Source organism: Hemicordylus capensis, chromosome 13, assembly GCF_027244095.1.
Source record: "Hemicordylus capensis ecotype Gifberg chromosome 13, rHemCap1.1.pri, whole genome shotgun sequence".
Taxonomy (NCBI): Eukaryota; Metazoa; Chordata; class Lepidosauria; order Squamata; family Cordylidae; genus Hemicordylus; species Hemicordylus capensis.
The window spans coordinates 13,396,890-13,417,201 of record NC_069669.1 but is presented as its reverse complement, the minus strand read 5'-3'; the positions used below and the strand labels follow the sequence as shown (position 1 = coordinate 13,417,201).

Genomic DNA, 20,312 nt, shown 5'->3' with positions numbered 1-20,312 from the left:
GAATACAGGAGGGGTTGACTATTGCCTCCTCCCGCACAGTGTGAGATGATGCCTTTCAGCATCTTCCTATATCACTGCTGCCTGATATAAGTGTTTCCCATAGTCTGGGAAACATACCAGCAGGGATTCAAACTGTCAACCTTCTGCTTGTTTGTCAAGCATTTCCCCTCTGCGCCACTGCATTCAACCTGTAATTTTAAATGAGGTTGTCTTAAATTCAGAGCTATCTTCTATTTGGGTAAATACAGGTATGTTGACTGCAATCCTGTGCTTAGTTACAGATGCTTAAGTCTAGAATGGACTGTCCACTATGTAATCATGTGTCAGTGGTAGTGAGGGGATTCCACCCTCCCTACCAGTTTAGACACAGGTAAACAAGGATGTTCAGCTTCACCTTGTGCATCCTGTGCAGGTTGCTGCCTTAGCTGTTGCAGCACCAGCAGGGGGGCTTGCACTCCCAACAGGTCAAAAGCTGTGGCAGTAACTGAAAGCTGGTGCGAATGTGCAGGACGTGAGCCTCAGTGTTGGGAAAACATCTCTCTGTGCACTCCCGCCATTCTGAGTAAAAGCCATTCGCCTGGTGCTGACTGATTCTCCATTGAGCTTTTACCTCCAGTGCTTCCAGGTTATTAGTCTGGTCTCAGAGAAGTGTTCTCTCTAATAGGGAAGCCTAGATGTTGACTACAACTCCCAGCGTCCCCAAGCAAAGGCTATTGAAGCTGGGGATGCTGGGAGTTGTAGTCAACAGCATCTGGGAACGCTGACTCGGAGCCTGCAGTAATAAAGCTACTCCTTAAGCCCAACTGTTGACAACACCCCCTGGGGATTATTTGCATGGCTGCAGAATCTCTTGTGTCAAGATAACTTCGTGCCTGTGAACCCAAGCCGGGCAACTCGTCTCAAGGGATGATGAATTAGCAATCTGTCCAACTCTTGGTTGTCCTAAGAGAAATGTATGTATCCGTATGTGTGTCCACAGGCAACTGTGTTAGGTGAGAAATAACCTCCACATCCCTCTTCTTTCTCTAAACCAGGTTTGAGTTCCCAGATCAGTTGCCTCTTGACGACTTTTTGCAAAAAAAAGACCCTAAAGATGCTGCAAACTATATTCTCCACGCAGTCCTAGTACACAGTGGAGATAACCATGGTGGACATTATGTCGTTTACTTAAACCCAAAAGGAGATGGAAAAGTAAGTCATGGAAGCGACACACAGGTGATTTGTTTAATGCAGAGGGTTTCAAACTTGGGTCCCCAAATGTTATTGGACTACAATTCCCATAACCCATCAGTAGTGATGTGGCAAAAATCCATAGCTGTATTACCTTACAACTAAATATATCTCAGTCTGTGTCCCATTTATTTAAAATGAGTTTAAGGAGTAAAAGGTTGTTCCTTGTCATGGGTGTGTATAAGCACATAATTGTGATTATGCCGTATGGTCAGTAGCTATTTAAGATTGAAGTAAGCTGACTTTTTAAAAAGTTTAATATGATGAGGGGGCGTTTGGCCAGGGTTGACTCTGAGGTTTCCTAAAAGTATTGAAATATTTTGATTCAAATAGCTAGTTGAATTGTTTGACTAGAGACTTGTCTCTTGTGATGTGTCATCAAATAGTCTTTTTTTATATCACTTAAAAAAATAATCTCCCCCCACCCCCCATTATGGTTGTGTGCAGTTCTCATGAAACAAGTTAACATATTCTTTTCCCACTATAACATTCTTGTTTGGAAAAGAGAGACACAGGGCCAAAAGTATCCTGGTTTTGTATCTTATTTCTGAAATGTGCCTAGTATCTGTTCTCAAGATAGTTAATTGATACATGTGTTTTCTTACATGCATACGTTTAATTCTGTCAAACATTGGATGTTTATCTTTCTTTTTTTTAACTTTCCAGTGGTGTAAATTTGATGATGATGTTGTATCTAGATGTACAAAGGAAGAAGCAATTGAACATAACTATGGAGGCCATGATGATGACTTATCTGTACGGCACTGTACCAATGCGTATATGTTGGTTTATATCAGGGAGTCAAAATTGAGTACGTATACATCTGTGCAGTTCTGGCTATTTCTGGGTCTTGTTTCTGAAAACGTAAAGCAGACTTCCACACAGGGTGGATTGATTTAAAACAGAGCAATTTTAAATTATTGATTTGAATTGAGTTTCCAACCGATACTTCTTCACATGTTTCTTAAACCATGGTGCCAATCTGATCACTCAGATGTGTTCATTTGCAGCTCAATAGAGCATTTTCAACATCTAGGAGGCTATCTCTTTTGAAAAGATAATTTTGATTCTTACTAATTTCAGAAACAGTATAGAACATGGGTTTGTAAGCTATGGCCCTCCAGATGTTGCTGAAATAAAACTCCCATCACCCCCAGCTACAAGAAACTGTGGCTGGGGATGATGGGAGTTGTAGTTCAGCAACATCTGGAGATCCACAAGTTGGGAACCCCTGGTCTACAATACCTGTTTTTTTTCCGTGTAATGGGAAAACGCCTTACCTGTGCCACGCTGCCCTGCACCGCTTACACTTGACACATTTTCTTTTTCATTCAGGGAAGGCATTTCTTCAAAACATTCCCAGACAGGATGTCTCCTGTGCCCAGAGGCTGTAACAGTTTTGTAACAGTATAACAAAACAAAACACCTTTTTGTGTGTGCAAAAGAGGAATAGTTTCCTCCTCCTGTGTTGATGACAGTATTTTAAGGTGGTTGTTTTGGGGTGGTTTTTTTTTGTTTTTGTTTTTTTTTGGTTTTTTGAGAGAGAGAAATCTTCCCTTTCTTCCCCAAATGACCTAAGAGGCCACCGTCCTCTTTCTTCTAGGTGAAGTGTTGCAGGCAGTCACTGACCACGATATTCCTCAGCAGTTGGTGGAACGGCTGCAAGAAGAAAAGAGAATAGAAGCTCAAAAGAGGAAGGAGAGGCAAGAAGCTCACCTCTACATGCAACTGCAGGTCAGCTTTTGGCACAGGGAGGCCCTTCAATTTTGGATTCGAAATCGTGCTTTTAAGCTCACATTACAGGAATCGGGCAAATGCCACTTACGTAGACTGAAGCTGCAGTCCTTGGCATGCTTGCCTGAGAGTAAGCCCCACGGAACACAGTAGGGCTTCTTCCTTTTTAAGCAGGCATAGAATTGTTTCTTTTTGTATTGAGGCCTCCTTCCTGATCCATAGTGATATGCAGGACTGCAGAAATCCCCTAGTCTGTGGCGAGTGAAAAATGATGCCTGCCGAGTGGAGAAAAGTCCCGATGAGCAGTGTAGCAGCATCGCTTGACGAGTAAAATATTTTTTCTGGCTGACAAATTGAGCAAACATTTCTTCACCCCGATACGTGTTACCCCATTAAGCCGTGGAGTCGGCCTCTTTTCCCAGGAATCTCCACCTGTTCTGTGTGCTTTGCTGTTCAGTCACTATCTTCACCCCAGTCTTGACTGTGTGTTCACGTGGGAGTCCCATATATGCCGCTTTATTTTATTTTATTTTATTTATTTATTTACATTTATATCCCGCTTTTCCTCCAAGGACCTCAGAGCGCTGTACATGCTTTTTTTTTTAATCCTCACAACAACCCTGTGAGGTAGGTTAGGCTAAGAGCTACATGACTGGCTCATAGTCTTACCTAGTAAGTTTCATGGTTGAATGGGGATTCAGACTCGGGTCTTCCCGGTCCTAGTCCAACACTCTAACCACTATGCTATGCTGGCTTTGAATTACATGTTGGAAATAAGAGGATAGAAATGTAATAAATGTGCATTTTTTAAAAAGAAGTCAATCTCTGTTATGTTTGAGCATAATTACGCATGGCTCTCACTAACACATGGCTTGTGTCACTTTAGATAGTAACAGAGGACCAGTTCTGTGGCCATCAAGGCAACGACATGTATGATGAAGAAAAAGTAAAATACACTGTGTTCAAAGTGTTGAAGAACTCAACGCTTGCAGAATTTGTTCAAAACCTTTCTCAAACAATGGTAAGCTTTCTCCGAGGGCCCACCAATTCTGGCTCTGCACGGAAGGGTTTCGTCTCTGGGCCATGGGTGGTTTCAGTCGCACCATGACAGTGGACTTGCTTATCTGCAGGGCTTTCCACAAGATCAGCTACGGCTGTGGCCAATGCAGGCCCGAAGCAATGGGACAAAAAGGCCGGCCATGCTAGACAATGAAGCTGATGGCAATAAAACTGTGAGTATGTCCTAGAAGGAGGGCCATTTAGAATTGTGTGTGAAATACAACGTTGATGCATGCCGTCGTAAAGGCGTATCTGCGCAGTGTGAGATGGATTGTAAAGTTTGGCAGTTGTCTGCTTTGCATCCTGTTTGAAAGGGTGCAAAGTCGCCTTCATGTAGTCCTTCATCTCAGGATAGCGGAGTTTGGCAAAGGGCGTATTATTGGGAGTGGTATATACGCTACTCTTCAACGAAAGAGTTCTCCAAGTGGTTCAGATAGAAAAAAGAAAAATATATACAAGGTTCCTTGTCCCAAAAGGTCTCGCATTCTAAGAATATAAACACAAGGTAGATACCAACAGCAGCCACTGGAGAGATGCTGTGTTCAAGCTGAATAAAGGCTTCTCGCAACCCCCCTGCTAAATAAAAAGTCACTTCTTGAAAAGGTCCTCCTTTGCCCAGTTAGAAGCTATTTGGACAGAAGCAGTGGTTTTTCTCTCTAACTCAAAGGGCCAAGTGCAAGGCAGATTCTCTGTCATGTTTTTGTCTTGCCTTTCCTCCAAGTCGTGCTCAGCCTCAGGTTGGCTTCTCCGTTCCCTCCCACCCCTTAGGCTGAGTGGTCTAAGGCACGTGTCATGTCTGAGCAAGAGCTTGGGAGGAGAGCTGGTCTTGTGGCAGCAAGCATGGATTGTCCCCTTTGCTAAACAGGGTCTGCCCTGGTTTGCACTGGAATAGAAGACTCCATGTGTGAGCATTGTAAGCTATTCCCTCTCAGGGGGTGGGGCCGCTCTGGGAAGAGTGTTTGCATGTTGGCATGCCGAAAGTCCCGGGTTCAATCGCTGGCATCACCAGATAGGGCTGAGAGAGACTCCTGCCTGAAACCCCGGAGAAGCTGCTGCCAGTCTGTGTAGACAATGCTGAGCTAGATGGACCAAAAAAACGTAAGAACAGCCCTGCTGGATCAGGCCCAAGAAGGCCCATTGAGTCCAGCATCCTGTTTCACACAGTGAAACACCAGATGTCTCTGGGGAGCCCACAGGCAAGAGGCATGCCCTATACAGGCATTATCTTATATGTATATTCAATTATTAGTACATTCAGGTAACAGGTGTAGGGTGTGTGTGTGTGTGTGTGTGTGTGTGTGTGTGTGTGTGTGTGTACGTGCACACACTTTAAATGGATTTTTCCACATCCAAGCTCAGCACACCAGCTCCTGTGTCCCTCTTGTCTTTCAGCTGTGTTAGTAATTGCAAAGCTTAGGCACACGTGATTCAACAGCCGTCTAACTGCTTGTGCCCTCTTTCTCCCCCTCCCCACGGCCTGCTTCCTTAACCGTGCAGATGATTGAGCTGAGTGACAATGAAAATCCGTGGACCATTTTCCTGGAAACGGTAGACCCAGAAATGGCTGCGACTGGGGCAGCATTGCCCAAGTTTGACAAAGACCGTAAGTACACATCAGGTACATTGGCCTGGATCCTCCAAAGTCTCTCTGCCCGTTCCACAAACCCAAGGCTGGCAAGCCTCTTCTGAAAACGAGGGGAAGTCTGAAAAGAAGCAGTTTGTAACACGTTTATGGGGTTTTCCTGTTCAGGGGAAAGATGTCACCGGTTTCGTTGCATAGGTCTAAGCCCTTGGGTGTGCTTCAAGTTGCTCGTTGGGTCCCAGCTGTTGAAAGACACATACACTGGCCATTCTTAAAATGCATGCAGTAGGATGCAGGCTTTCAGATTGCACAGAATTAGTCTTCAAACGGCTTGGTAGCCGTCACTGAAATTAAAGCAGAAGTTGATTTTAGACCCTCAGAAACCTAATCTCCAAACTGATATAAGAATAGTGCAAAAGTTCTGTTCCTGATCATGGCCACTGCATATATAGTTTATAGCCGTCCTTAAAACGGACTATTGTGCCGGTTAAGTGGGGTGTCTCTTCTTGAACTCAGGTGGCAGTATCATTCTGATACCAACAGACGTTTTCTCTCTAAACTTGTAGATGACGTAATGTTGTTCCTGAAGATGTATGATCCAAAGACGCGGAGTTTGAATTACTGTGGACATATCTATACGCCTATATCTTGTAAAATACGTAAGTCCTGAAGACACTAGTTCAGTTCACAGCTTTGGCTGTTGTGGTTGGGGGTGCTGAGCATCAGCACCCCAACAGCATCTGGGCACCCAGGGTTGGGACCCCTTGCTCTAGTTGAACGACACTGCTAAACCAGGGTGTGTCTGTGCATTTGTTCATACACACACACTTGCTGGCTGTCGTATAATGCTCAAAGGGCGTTTAGTGCGCCCTGGATTCATTTTGAGACGAGACAGTTCAAGGTGCTTGCATGCAGGGATGAAGGGGACAGTTTTTCACTCTTAATTCGTGCCATAGATGTACAACTAACTGCAGTTCGCCTGCTTGGAGTACCAAGGAGAGGGCAGCCTGCAGCGTTTGTACTGCTGGAACGTTCTTGGACAGTTCTAGGATGCCACCTCTGTGACTGGAGTTAAAGTTAGGAGCTTAACTGCAGTTAGGGACAAGTCTGGCTTTGGGCATAACACTTTGGCAGCAGAACTGCTGTTATCGGCGGCATACCTTAGAAAAAACCCGGGTCACAACTGGAGTTTGTTGGGGCAAACTGGAGTTAACTTTTGCGGCTTAACTGGGGTTTTGTGCGTTCTGGCATACTACAGTTAAAACGACTGCTAGCTTTAACTGCGGTTAAACTGTACATGTGAACTGGGCCAATATAGAATCCCGTGTCATATCAGGATTACATATCATATTCAGTGTTATATTATTATTCACAATGTTATTCCCTATGTTTGTGAGTGAGCATAACAAACTAGAAATAGCTGCATTTTTAGGCCCCTTAATACATAAATTTGACTCTTGACAGCCATAGGATGTGATAAAAATGTTTTGAACGACTTGCTTACATGGCAGTCTGCAAAAGCTCTCGATGGCGGTGTAGTGGTCTGCATAAAGGAAAAAGTTGGGAGCTGTGGTTCAGTTTGGTTAGGTACCAATACCAAGCCAGTGTTTCCTTTCCCTTAAACTCGGAAAGGTTTGTCTTTTGTACTAAGCTTGTGGGTGAAATGTTTAGAAGAGTTCCAAGCAAACTGGAAGGTCAAGAAGCAGGTTATTGTAACGGGAGTGTTTCTGGATAGCAGCAGAAGTGATTACGTGCATCTCCTTCTTTTTCTTTCCCCCTACTCAAAAGGTGACTTGCTGCCAGTTATGTGTGAAAGAGCAGGATTTCCCCAGGAATCTAATCTTATCCTCTATGAGGTTTGGATCACTTATTTATTCCTTACATTTGATCTAGATAGGTCTGTTATGTCAGAGAGACAAAGAGAGTATTTTCCACCCAGTAAAGTAAGTGTGTGTGTGTGTGTGTGTGTGTTGGGGAGTAGGCAAAAACGGGGGTGTATTCCTACTGCTACTACTCCTAGACTGCTTTTCAACAAATGTTTCCAAAGTGGCTTACAAAGAAAGAATTCATGCATGAATGAATAAGATGGTCCCCTGTCCTCAAAGGGCTCTCAATCCCTAGACTGGGCCTGTATATATAGGTTTCAAATGGTTTAAAAGTCTAACAGGTATATTCATGGGCTTTGTCAGATGCATGGGGGCTCTGGCGCATGAAATATTATACTACAACATATTTATTAGTTTTTCTAATGCTCCAGGTGTCCTCGTCTTTGGGTTTTGGTAGAGAGTTGCTTTGGACTAGTGCATTTATATCTGTCATAAACGTTGTATGCTGTGTCTTCTGATTGGCTGTGCCTTTCTGTTCTCCCCCACCCCTTCAGGAAGTTAAGCCGAATTTAACAGAGAGAATTCAAGACTATGATGTATCCCTTGACAAGGCTCTTGATGAACTCATGGATGGTGACATCATTGTGTTTCAGAAGTAGGTATTGACAAGGCTTTGCCTGCTGATCTGCCTAGAAATCTCCCTCTTGCAGCTTTAAAACCTTGAAGTCATCACTGAGCCCTCCATCATGGAGGTTGGTCGTCATGTTTACCTTAAACCAAAGCCTATTGTGGCTGGATATGATGGGAGTTGTAGTTCAAATTAAAGCCAGTTCATTGATCTTATCCTTTGCATCTTAAGATGTCCATTGCTAGAAACGCTCACAGACCGCACAGGTCTGTTCTGCAGCCTTTGATTCGCCAAGGGCACCAAGCCTTTAAATGCTTCCTGCCCTCTTTCCAGCTTGTCCTGAAAACTGCATAGCTTTTGTGTGGTTACATAAAATGGCTCTGATCTTGTTTATTAATAGAGATGACCCCGAGAACGACAATAGTGAACTACCAACAGCAAAGGAATACTTCCGAGATCTGTACCACCGAGTTGATGTCATCTTCTGTGACAAAACCATCCCCAACGACCCTGGTTTTGTGGTCACGTTGTCCAACAGAATGAATTATTTTCAGGTACCTCCCTCCTCCTCTTCCTGCCAGTGAAGTCAGGAGCAAGGATAGCACCACAGCTGGATCAGCAGATGTTGATAGCCTCATGTTGCCAGCGAGGACGGCCCCATCAAACATTTCTGAAATCAGACACATCCATCAAATTCCAGCTCCTTGGCCTACTATAAAATGCACACCCCTGTTCCAAAGATGGTGTGGGCTCCTAAAAAACAGAGCCAGATTTCTCACAAACCTTACAAGCCTATACTTCCACATGCCATTTGGAAAGGGGGAATACTGTTGTCCAAAGCCCTACAGGGTCCCCATGTTCATGAAGAGCCGCTCCTGTTGTGGACTAATATTAGAGGCCTGTGGGTATTCTGGGTTGCTCCCAGCGCCAAGGGTCCCACGCTGAGTTACAGTATCGGAGGCAGTGATTGCTTCCCCCAAATCTGATCTGCTTTCTGTCCTGTCCCTCCACCTCCCTTAGGTTGCAAAGACGGTTGCCCAGAGGCTTAATACGGATCCTATGCTCCTACAGTTTTTCAAGTCACAAGGGTAAGAGCCTTTCCTGTTCTACAAGTGTTGGGGCCTCCAAAGTGCCTTTGAAGTGGTCTGGGCACAATAGCAGTCTTGGGAATTGGTTGTGAGCTACCCTTATTGCCGATTGTGGTACCCGCTATGAATATCTACACGTGAGAAGTCGGGCTGGAAACTTGGTCAAAGGGCTTGGGAGGCCTGAGGGTCAAGGCACAAGGGCGCTATCTTTTCGCATGCTTCTGTCCCAATACAGAAGCAACAGAGTGTGTCTGTGTGTGAACATCTGAGCTTCGAGAACTCCATGTCCTTGGTCAGCCTCCTCTCCCATGCCCCCATTTTGTCATGTGGCCGGGACACACTTTATTTATTTATGGTGTTCATATGCTGCCATTCTGCCAGTATTCTCAAGGGATCCACATTTTAAAATCCCAACTCGCAATCTGACACAAACAACGTGAAAGGGAAAATGAATGAGCAGAGAAGAGGACAGCAGGGAAACCATTTTAATGGAAACTTTTGAGTTTCACAGAACTCTTCCTTGGGTTAAACTTTAAAAAAAAAACCAGAGGTGAGAAAAGTGTCATGGTAGAAGCACGGTTTACATCATATTGTGGACTTGAAAGGGTGATTTTTTTAAAAAAAGAAAAAAGATCCTGTTATTTTACTATAACTTTACTAACTGCGCTAGAAATATAAAAGCCAGGAGTTACTTGGAGCTGCCCCTTGTTTATTACTAGCCTGATAAACTTAACGCTTTTGGAAAATGAGCCAGTGTTGACGTAAGACAATTCTTAAGTGACTCCCTGTGATGCTGAGAGGTCTTGTAGGTAGGTAGGGCCCACTGTGCATCCCTCTACAGGCTGTGGAAATCTGTTGGTGCAGGGAAGTCATCCAGTGGGTTATCTCTTCCTACCAGAGACAAGGCCTCTGCTATAAGAACCGGGGGAGGGCACACACCCCACACCCCGTTCTTCTGCCCTGCCTGCTTCGGAGACAACCACTCATTGGGTAATCTCTTCCCTTTTAGGCCCTGTCTCTCTTCCTCCTTGTAATTTTCGCTTCTCCCCGAGCCCCATTTTTCCTCTCCTCGATCCCTTTCTCAGCCACCTAATGGCACAGCGGGGAAATGACTTAATTAGCAAGCCAGCGGCTGCTGGTTCAAATCCCCGCTGGTGTTCTTCCCAGACTGTTGGGAACTCCTGTATCGGGCAGCAGCTATACAGGAAGATGCTGAAAGGCATCATCTCATACTGCGCGGGAGGAGGCAGTGGTCAACTCCTCCTGTATTCTACCCAAGAAAACCACAGGGCTCTGTAGTCGCCACGAGTCGACACCGATTCGAAGGCATGCTTCACCTTTTATACTTTTCTCACTTCCCATCCTGGAAGTATTTTCTCCTTTTTAAAAAAGAAAACCTCCACTCTTACCCCTTCTTTGGGTCCTCCTCCTAAATCCCAACTCTTACACCCATGGTGTCTGTTCAGGGTAAAGTGGCAAGAAATCTACTGAGAAAAACGTGGATTGAGACATCTTTGAAGAAGCAAGACTCCTCCAGGGCCAGGGCTGACTCATCGGAGGCCTCTCCACCTTCCGCCACCAGAGGGAGCCCTGCAAGTTTCTCTAGGCCGGCTCACTCTCCTTTCAATGAGTTAAGGACAGGTGTTTCCACTGTTGGGGGGCCTCAAATCAAAGCATTTGGGCAGGCGTAGAGCTTGGCTCTCTCCCACCTCATTTACCTTTAGCCACAACTGTAGCCTGTGCCAAAGCGATTTCCAGCCACCCCTTTCCTGCGTAGGGCAGCCGCGAATGCCCGCATAGCAACCACCATGGAGGATACTGACTTCCCTGCTGGTTTCGGCAAGCCTAGCCCTCCCCAGTTGGCCTCCCCTCTTCCGGAGTCACAGGAGCAGAGGATACCTCGCAAGGCGAAGGCACAAATCCCTGAGGCAACCCTGCAGGAACTCTGTAGAGTCCACAAAATGGCCTCCGCTCAAGCTTCCTTTGGCCATAGGGTCCTTCAACAAGTTCTTCCCACCAGTGTTCCCTGTAAGAGGGATTCCCAGATGTTGTTGACGACAACTCCCAGAATTCCCCCCCTGCATTGGCTTTGGCTTGGGGATTGTGGGAGTTGTAGTCGTCAACATCTGGGAATCCCTGTTAGAGGGGACACTGCTTCCCACCTTTGAGCCTTGAGCTCCGGTATGCCCTCCATCCACCAACAATGGAGCACCGGTACTTACCGTGAAGGCTGCTTCTTGCTGGTGGGCCAGAGGGCGTCCAAGCCCACCTGGGTTGTGGGTTTGGGCAGCTTCTGAGCTGGGATTCTTAGAGACCTAAAATGTTGTGGGCCTTTCTCTCTGGGTCTCTTGCTCTGTTGGTTCTCCAGGACTGACTTTTTATTCTCCTTTTTTATGCCTGGCATATTGCTACACTTAATCTCTGGGAGACTGTCTCCATCGCAGTGGTGCAGAAAAACTGGGCAGGTTCTCCTCTCTCTGGCTATTCAAGCCTTGGGTAATGAGCATAGCCAATAACCTTTGCAGCGAGTAGGAGACGATAACCCACTGGATGCCCTCCAGTCCACCAAGAATTAGCCTTCCCAGTAAGGACCAATGTTGCATTCTAAGTTGTGCGTTGAAGATTGAGTAGCATAGAGTGTGTGTCCCCAGCAACAAGTTTGACATTTTGAATAGAGGTCAGTGTAATATCTTACAAATTGGAAGCACTGGATTAACTTGGTGTTTTGTGGTGCTGGGCTTTTTGTGGTTTTCCTTTTCCTTTTTAACAGAGGCAGAATAGAGATTATTTTCGAGTGAGGCTAATCTGCTGCTTTTCTTGTCTAGTTATAGAGATGGCCCAGGTAACCCTCTTAGACATAATTACGATGGAACTCTAAGAGATCTCCTGCAGTTCTTCAAGCCTAGGCAACCTAAGAAACTTTACTATCAGCAGGTAGGAGGCATTTGTATCTTCTACGGGAAGGTCAGTCCTTCGGTTCACGAACCCATGACTAAATCTTGTGTTTTCGTCCCTTCTAGCTTAAAATGAAAATCACAGACTTTGAAAACAGGAGGAGTTTTAAGTGCATATGGCTGAACAGCCAATTTAGGGAAGAGGTAAGTGGGTTTCCTTTCGAAACGCGGAGTGTGTAGATCGAACAACTGGAGCGGTGAGCAGGAGCCGCTCACCCTAACATGCCGGAGAAAAGGGGATGGAGGTGGCGGCAGCACTGGAAAAAAAATGCAGCTGCCTCTGTTTCCCAGCAGCTCTGTCACTTCTCTCTCCCTCCCTCTCTCTCTCTCCCCCGCTCCCATGCTGCTCTGCCAGTGGTTAGCCAGCTCTCTTGAAAGCCAGCTTGAAAGCAGCGCAGCTCCCATTAACTCTGGGACGAGGCAGAATGTGAGGGGGAGGAGTAACAAAGCTGTCGGGAACCAGAGGCGTCTGCATCTTTTTCAGCGCACCTGCCTGCCCATCCCCACCCCACCCACCCCGACCCCCAGCAGCTCAATAGGACAAGCCACTCCTGGATGCACGATTCATTCAGGAATCCACCACATTAAAATTGCCCCACTTTTTTGTTTTGAGACAAAAATGGCAGAATATCTGCCTCCTTCCTTTTTTTTTTCAAATGCAAGCACAACTCCCTTTCTGTGTGAGCCAGCAATTCCCCCCCCCCCCCCCCGCCATTGGTACCCACTACAAAATTGCTGCTTCCTATATAAACTTCTGTTTCAGCAATTGCATGGCAATTTTCAGATCCTCCCATTGGGGGTCACAAAGTTGTATTTGCGTAGCACAAGCTGTACTTGTTTTATAGGGGGACTCTTGTATAGCCCTGTTTAAGAATCATGCACACCGATGTGATTTATGCATAACTGTCGTTAATTTTGGTGGCATTCGTGCAGGAGATGTTCATGATGAATTATTAGGACCTGTAATCCCTTTGTGTGTATTAAGAACTGTGATAACAACAATGTTAATGTATTCTGTGCTTTATTTCCTTCTGTTTCCCATTGAATTGTATTTCTCTGTGACTGATTTCCCCTCTTTCCCCCAATATTGTTTAGGAAATAACACTATATCCAGACAAGCATGGATGTGTACGGGACTTATTAGACGAATGTAAAAAAGCTGTAGAACTCTCTGAGAGAGGTTCAGGGAAATTAAGGCAAGTGGTCTGGAGTGTGTGTGTGTGTGTGTGTGTGTAAGTAAATATATATAGTTTTTGTGGATTTAAAATTACCCTAGGCTTTTTTAGAAGTAAAGTACATGTGCATGTGTCTTTCGAAAATGTACACAATAGAATCCTGACTCATTGGTTTGACTGCAGACTTGGAATGGCTTTTTGTGTTTACTCGAAAATTAAAGCATCAGAGTGGGCAAGGATACAACATTATTCTAAACTGTGGTTCAAGCCAGTTATTGAATACATCTCGTTGAAGTTCTCCCAAGAACCGACTTAGCAGAGTGAGATGTTTGCTCCCAGTTGAAATGTTCAGTCCTGAGATCTCTTGCATAAAACACCTCCAGGAGAGGAGAGCTGGTCTCAGGAGAGGAGAGCTGGTCTTGTGGTAGCAAGCATGACTTGTCCCCATAGCTAAGCAGGGTCTGCCCTGGTTGCATCTTAATGGGAGACTTGATGTGTGAGCACTGTAAGATCTTCCCCTCAGGGGATGGAGCCGCTCTGGGAAGAGCAGAAGGTCCCAAGTTCACTCCCTGGCAACATCTCCAAGATAGGGCTGAGAGAGGCTCCTGCCTGCAACCTTGGAGAAGCCGCTGCCAGTCTGTGAAGACAATACTGAGCTAGATAGACCAATGGTCTGACTCAGTATATGGCAGTTTCCTATGTTCCTAAACCAAAGTTGCCCTCGGAATGAGTTGAACAGGACTGCTAATGCAAGGCATTGTTCACACAATTGCTTTCTTTTCTTTTCTTAAGGCTGCTAGAAATTGTAAGTTACAAAATAATTGGTGTCCATCAGGAAGACGAATTGTTAGAGTGTTTATCGCCAGCAACAAGTCGGACGTTTCGGATAGAGGTCAGTGTAATATAGTATTATGACTCATCCTTGGACTCAGATCCTGACTCTCAGAATGGGGCCATTCACCCACAGCTAATGTTTTGGGGGGTGAGGAATACTCCAGCAATAACCAGTTGGCCATTCTACTCCTCCAGCTGAAGGATAAGGCTCAAGCAGTGCTCCCTCTAAGACATGCATGTGTGTGCGCTCGCTCACACCTTTCTTGAGGTCCACTCAGTAAATTTTAGATCCCGCTCACATTAAATCACGAAGGTCCCACTCTGAATATGTGTGCACGCCCACTGCCTTGATACTGCCACCCAGAATAAAACTCATTCCACACACGGATGAAAAGAATTACGCTCAAGACCCACATTTTCTGCTGCATTCATGTGATTGGATGCCGGTGGGTTACCTCACCACATCTTCCTGCTCTGGTCAAGAGAGATGAGGAGATGCCATTACCGGGACGTTGCTTTCATCTATTATAAGCTTCCACTTCCTGTGCATTCACCCATTTCTCCTGCTAATATTGTTTCATCATCATAAGCATCTTTATTTGTTAGCCGTCCCATAACCAATTGTTCTCTGGGCGGCTCCCAACACAAGATTAAAACATTCAATCAAAACACACCACAGACAAAAAGGGAGAAAACAAACCACAAAATGCAATACAAAAGCAGTTTAAAATACAATATACAAACAGCTGCTCGACTATGTTTTCCCATGCAGGAAATTCCCTTGGACCAGGTAGATCTAGATAAGGAGAATGAGATGCTAATTACAGTGGCTCATTTCCAGAAAGAGGTTTTTGGGACGTTTGGCACTCCATTCTTGCTAAGGATACACCAGGTAAGCCCTGATTCTCTCTTGACTATTGCAGATGGGACTCTGTGTGTGTGTGTGTGTGTGTGTGTGTGTGTGTGTGTGTGTGTGTGTATGAGAGAGAGAGAGAGAGAGAGAGAGCATGTTGCATTGGGTTCTATGACTGTGAGTTACCTAAGGAGAAGCAGCGGACTCACTAAGAAGCTAGTTACCTAAGAGAAGACCCTGTCATCTTGGTCTTCTCCAAATATCTCCTCTGATGCTCAGGATGGGCTACATAAATGTGTATGGTTCTGCTTTTACAAAATAAACTTGGTCTGCATGAGCTAAAACTAGCTGAGCACACACTGGAGCTGTTCTCATGACCAGAGAATCCTGGGTAGGGTTTACCCAGCCATGTTTAGTCATCTGCAACAGCCCTCCTGACCCAGTAGCTCTGTCTCTGGGTAGCCCAGACTTGCTACCCAGGCTAAAGGTGAGGTAGGACATGAAGAGAGCCTCTCCTGCCTTTTTATTTTGGTCACCTGCAGCACCAGTGCGATTTAAACTGCTCCCGGGCTGCTGGCGGCCATCTTTATCATAGAGTCAGTTGGCAGGAGGGGCCAGGCAGAGCAACCTAGCCTTCGAGGGCATTGTTTGTTTGTTAATCAAATTTGTACACTGCCCCACACTTTCGTCTCTGGGCAGTTAACAATAGCATAAAACAAGTTAAAATATATACAGAAACTTAAAACAATGTAACAGTTTAAAAATCACCCAAAAATTAAAACCTTAAAATTTTAAAGAACTGAAAAAGCTTGGGTGAAGAGGTAGGTTTTCAAATGTTTTCTAAAAATGGTCAGAGATGTCATTGTTGGCATTGATTTCTTTGCATGCCTGGGGTTCTGCTTTCCGTAGGGCGAACACTTTCGGGAGGTAATGAAGAGGATCCAGACCGTACTGGACATACAGGAGAAGGAATTTGAAAAGGTATGTCCATAGAGCACAGGTGTGAGGGGCTCGGTGGTGGGTGGTGACCTGTTCCTTGGACAGTCAAGTTGGATGCCTCCTGTGATCCTGCCAACACCTCTCAGCTGTCCTCTTCCCTGCCCGTTATTTTAACTGCCCAAGAACTGACCTTGGCCCTTGCAGCATGGATGGTCCATTGGCCATCTCCAGAGGCTACACTTGATGCTCAAGGGGCTTGCCAGGAAATGCCAGTGAGATTCAACCTGGACAGTGATGTCAGAGAGCACATCTCCGTCTGGACAGCAGAGATGAGAGCAACGGAAGCCCAGCTTGTGCGTCCTTGAAAAGACCTTAACCCAAGTGGGTTCTCCCACTTGGGGTCCCCAAATGTGGTTGGACTACAACTCCGTGGCTGGAGATGATGGGGGTTGTGGTCCAACCACATCTGGGGACCCAAGTTGGAGAACGTCTGCCCTGCCCTGCTGGCGGTGATGGCAGCAAGATGCTAAAGGGCATTGAAAGGGCCGGAAGTTGAGCAATGGGGAAATGCCAAGGGATGAGAGTTTGGAATCTACTCAACAGATTCGCTTTTGAGTTCCTGTCTTTCTTTTTCTTTTTTTAAACCACCACCATAATCTTCTTTGTTCTCTTTGAAGTTTAAGTTTGCCATTGTAATGATGGGTCGACACCATTATATAAATGAAGATGAATATGAAGTTAACTTGAAAGATTTTGAGCCCCAACCCGGTGAGTATTCCTTCTGCCTGGGTTCTGGTCGGGGCCCTTGTGTTGCTGCATTGATTCTTCCGCTCAGTGGGACCCAGCCTGCAGCCTTGGGGTTGATGAGAGCCTGTTGGTGCTTGTTTTGGGAGGAACCCTCAGTTTAGCAGTACCGGGCCAGCTTTATGTGGAATCCAGTCCAGGCACAGCCCGAAGGTCTTCCAGAACAGGTTGGGAACCCCTGTTCTAGAATACAAATACGACAAATACTTATAGACCGCTTCTCAACAAAGGTTTCCAAAGCAGTTTGCATAGAATTAAATTAAATTAAATTATTAAATGAAATGAAATTAAATGGCTCCTTGTCCCCAAAGGGCTCACAGTCTAAAAAAGAAACGTAAGGTGGACACCTGCAACAGCCATTGGAGGGATGTTTTGCTGGGGACGGATACGGCCAGTTGCTCTCCCCCTGCTCAATAAAGAGAATCACCACTTTTAAAAGGTGCCTCTTTGCCCAGTTTAACAGGGCAAGACCACTTCCTAGCACTACATAGAGCTGCCCCCACGTCTGATCCTCCAAGTGGACCCTAGCCCACCAGCCTTGAATTGGTTGCCTTCCAGGCCATCGCTCAGTGGTTAGAGCCCATGCCCGAACCATGCGCAGCATCTGTCCAGTGGCTGTTGCTGCTTTCTGCCTTGCTGCTTTCTGTGTTTTATTTTAAGCTTGTATGCTCTTTTGGCTGCAGGGGCCCCCTCATGTAAACCACTTTGAGAACTTTTCCATCAAAAAGTGGCATATAAATAATAATGCTTTGCAGGCAGAAGATCCCTGGTTGAATTCTTGGCCCCTGCCTGGGACCTTGAGGAGCTGCTGCCGGTCAGTGTAGGCAGTCCCGAGCTAGATGGGCCAAGCCTCAGACTCAGCAGATGGCAGCTCCACGTGCTCGTCTGGACCATCCACAGTTCTGTGGCAGAGCATCTGCTTTGCATGCAGAAGGTCCCAGGTTCAGTTTATGGCAGCATCTCCATGTAGGGCTGGGAAGGACCTCTGAGCCTGACAGCTTTGGAAAGCTGCTGCCGGTCAGAGTAGTCTGTACTCAGCTAGACGGACTGGAGGTTTGACTCTGCATACGGCAGCTTTGTACGCTCAGGCTGATCCCCCCCCCCCCGCCAACCCTGCAGTAGACCGCAATACCCAGCGAAGGAGTTTACGAGACTTTAGGTTGGACTCAAGACGGCTCTCGCCTTGTACTGATTGATTGATCGGTCACATTTATGTGCCACCTGACATGTGCATCTTCAGGCAGTGTACACAAGTTAAAAGACAACAAATAGAAAACAGGATAAAATGATTGAAACAAGGTTACGGTAGGAAACACGCCATTTAAAATCGATTGATTGCAAGCCTGAGTGAAGGAGCTTTTTAAAATTTGCACCGCCTTCCATCTGTTATGCCAAGCGCCCCCTCAAATGTGTTCATATTCTCTCTCTCTCTTTCCAGGCAACATGTCTCATCCCAGGCCATGGCTGGGGCTTGACCATTTCAACAAAGCCCCAAAGAGAAGTCGCTACACCTACCTTGAAAAAGCTATTAAAATCCATAACTGACTTACCCTCTCCAGTTTGTTCGAGGCGAAAGGGGCAACCATAAGTATGTGTGTGCGTGCGTGTGTGTGTGTGTGTGTGCGCGCGCACCTTTTTAACAACGGTAGGACTTTTGGCACACGTGCACTCTGATCGGAAGTCTCCAGCAAGAGGATTTGCTGCTGATTTATTAATTTTATTTTGAGGCTGTTCAGTTTGGCTTCTCTGTATCTATTATTGACTGCCCTTTTTTTGAGCAAAAATGAAGGTGTTTTATAAAAGCTTGGGTGCCAATGAGAGTTTTTATGGGGAATGCAAAGTGAAGCAGGATTGTCGACGTGACGATGGAAAGGTTGACTAGAACAGTTACCATTGGCAAACTCTTTGTCTGTAGAACATTTAATGGGGTGTCCTGGGCTACCCCCTTCTCCCCCCCCACCCCATGCTCTTCCCAAATGCGTGGTACTTGCCATCACTGCAACTAGCTGGCGCTATGGTTAGGCTCACGTCCAGTTTATTTCCTCCAGTTATATACTTTAAAATGACATTTTTGTGCATTTGTAAATGCAACGAGAAACTCACGTCCTCAATAAATAGCAATCTCTACTTGGTTGTGTACACTGTTGGCACTTATTCGGGACTTCTTCTTCTTCTTCTTTTTGGTCTCTTCAATCAGCCTAGGATTTCTCTCTCTCTCTTTTTTAATTATTATTATTATTATATTATTATTATTATTTTAAATAAATGGATTCTGAGTCAAATTTGGTTTTTTCCACATCACATTTTGCCAAGGAAGAAGCCGGGAGCCCTCGAAGGAAGAGATGGCGGCTTTGTCTTTGTTTTGAAACGATTTAGAATTATATCAATCAGTTGTGATTAAGAGACTGGTGAGCACAGAACCAACACCTTGCAGGGTTTGCAGAAGGAAAAGGCATCTCCTTTATAATGAACTTAGTTAATCTGGGAAGAAACGGGGAGACGAGCAAAATAGCCGTTTAGCACTGAGGGCATGTTCACTAGCATTTAGTAAGCTGTTGACTTTGTAAAAAATAAATAAAAATAAAAATTAAAAAAATAGGGGATTGGGAGGGGGAAGAAAACGAAAGTGTATATTTAATGGAGGAACATGTACAATTTAACACTTGGAGGTTACTTTTGGGGAGGGTGGGGGGGGGGCGGGGGAGTCTGCAAGTGAATTTCACAGATGTCAATATTCATTGTGTGTAGGTTTTTTTTCTCCCCCTCCCCTCCCCACTTCAGTTCCCAGACTTCTTTTCCATTTTAGTTCCCAGCTAACGGACAGCCCCATATGTCTATATAAGTTTTTTGAGTGCAGTAAAGAAAAAGAAAAATAGAATCAGCCGTTCACACTCCTCCCCCTCCTTTTTAAATTTCACATACTTTCTCCCTCTCCTTCCCCTTCCTGCCCACCCTCAAGTATTTTATTTTGTTTCTGTAGCTGCAGTGTGCAATGATTCTTCCTGTATATTGCCTTTTTTGCTGGAAAAAAAAATGTTGTATGTTGAATAAAAATTTTCTATAAAATTTTACTAACATGAGTGATGGCCTGGACGTTGAAGAAGACTTCTGTTCTCCTTGCAAGCACAGTTTTCTGAAGATTTTGAGAGAGTTAAAAGAGGAAAGGCCTGTACCCCGTTTTGAAAGGTTGTTCTTAATTTAAGTGTAATCCTCCGTGTCCTCCATTAATTACACAAACTTCAGAAAAAGGGTCAACGGCGTGATCCACGGAACAAAAGACTTCTCTCTAATAACTGGTTATACATTAGTGGACAAAACACGTATGTTGCAGCCGTGGTTCTGTTGTGAACCTGTTGTGAAATGGAGTCCAGTTCTGCAGTAAGGATGCAGTTGTGCTGGGTGTTGGTTCCAGAGCCTCTGTGGGATTCTGGTCTGGTTACCCCTTTCATACGGAAAGCATGTTCCATGCATGACCTAGTGTGAAAAGATTTCCATGCAGTAGTACTGTATTTACTGGTTTTGTTCAAGCTCTTTGATGTTAGAAATTGGGGGGCGGGGGGTCCTCTTCCTTTTGGGTAAATAGTATAACCTATATTTAACCCATAT

General features: G+C 45.4%; 1 protein-coding gene across 8 annotated transcripts in view; it reads left to right on the top strand.

The window, feature by feature from the left end:
* Positions 1-19,777, top strand: part of USP7 (ubiquitin specific peptidase 7) — an 81,214-nt gene extending 61,437 nt beyond the window's left edge. For 4 of the 8 annotated variants that reach the window (XM_053276342.1, XM_053276337.1, XM_053276343.1 and 1 more), the window contains 19 exons: positions 1,035-1,215; positions 1,897-2,041; positions 2,834-2,964; positions 3,851-3,985; positions 4,095-4,196; positions 5,521-5,641; positions 6,172-6,264; positions 7,394-7,461; positions 7,986-8,086; positions 8,460-8,613; positions 9,080-9,147; positions 11,973-12,081; positions 12,168-12,245; positions 13,197-13,297; positions 14,069-14,168; positions 14,883-15,002; positions 15,873-15,944; positions 16,580-16,670; positions 18,145-19,777. In XM_053276342.1, coding sequence (XP_053132317.1) covers positions 1,035-1,215; positions 1,897-2,041; positions 2,834-2,964; positions 3,851-3,985; positions 4,095-4,196; positions 5,521-5,641; positions 6,172-6,264; positions 7,394-7,461; positions 7,986-8,086; positions 8,460-8,613; positions 9,080-9,147; positions 11,973-12,081; positions 12,168-12,245; positions 13,197-13,297; positions 14,069-14,168; positions 14,883-15,002; positions 15,873-15,944; positions 16,580-16,670; positions 18,145-18,251 — 2,077 coding nt within the window. In that variant the 3' untranslated portion in view covers positions 18,252-19,777. The remainder of the gene's footprint in view (positions 1-1,034; positions 1,216-1,896; positions 2,042-2,833; positions 2,965-3,850; positions 3,986-4,094; positions 4,197-5,520; positions 5,642-6,171; positions 6,265-7,393; positions 7,462-7,985; positions 8,087-8,459; positions 8,614-9,079; positions 9,148-11,972; positions 12,082-12,167; positions 12,246-13,196; positions 13,298-14,068; positions 14,169-14,882; positions 15,003-15,872; positions 15,945-16,579; positions 16,671-18,144) is intronic. The other 4 variants (XM_053276338.1, XM_053276341.1, XM_053276340.1 and 1 more) reach the window with 4 other exon arrangements.
* The last annotated feature ends 535 nt before the right edge of the window (positions 19,778-20,312 follow it).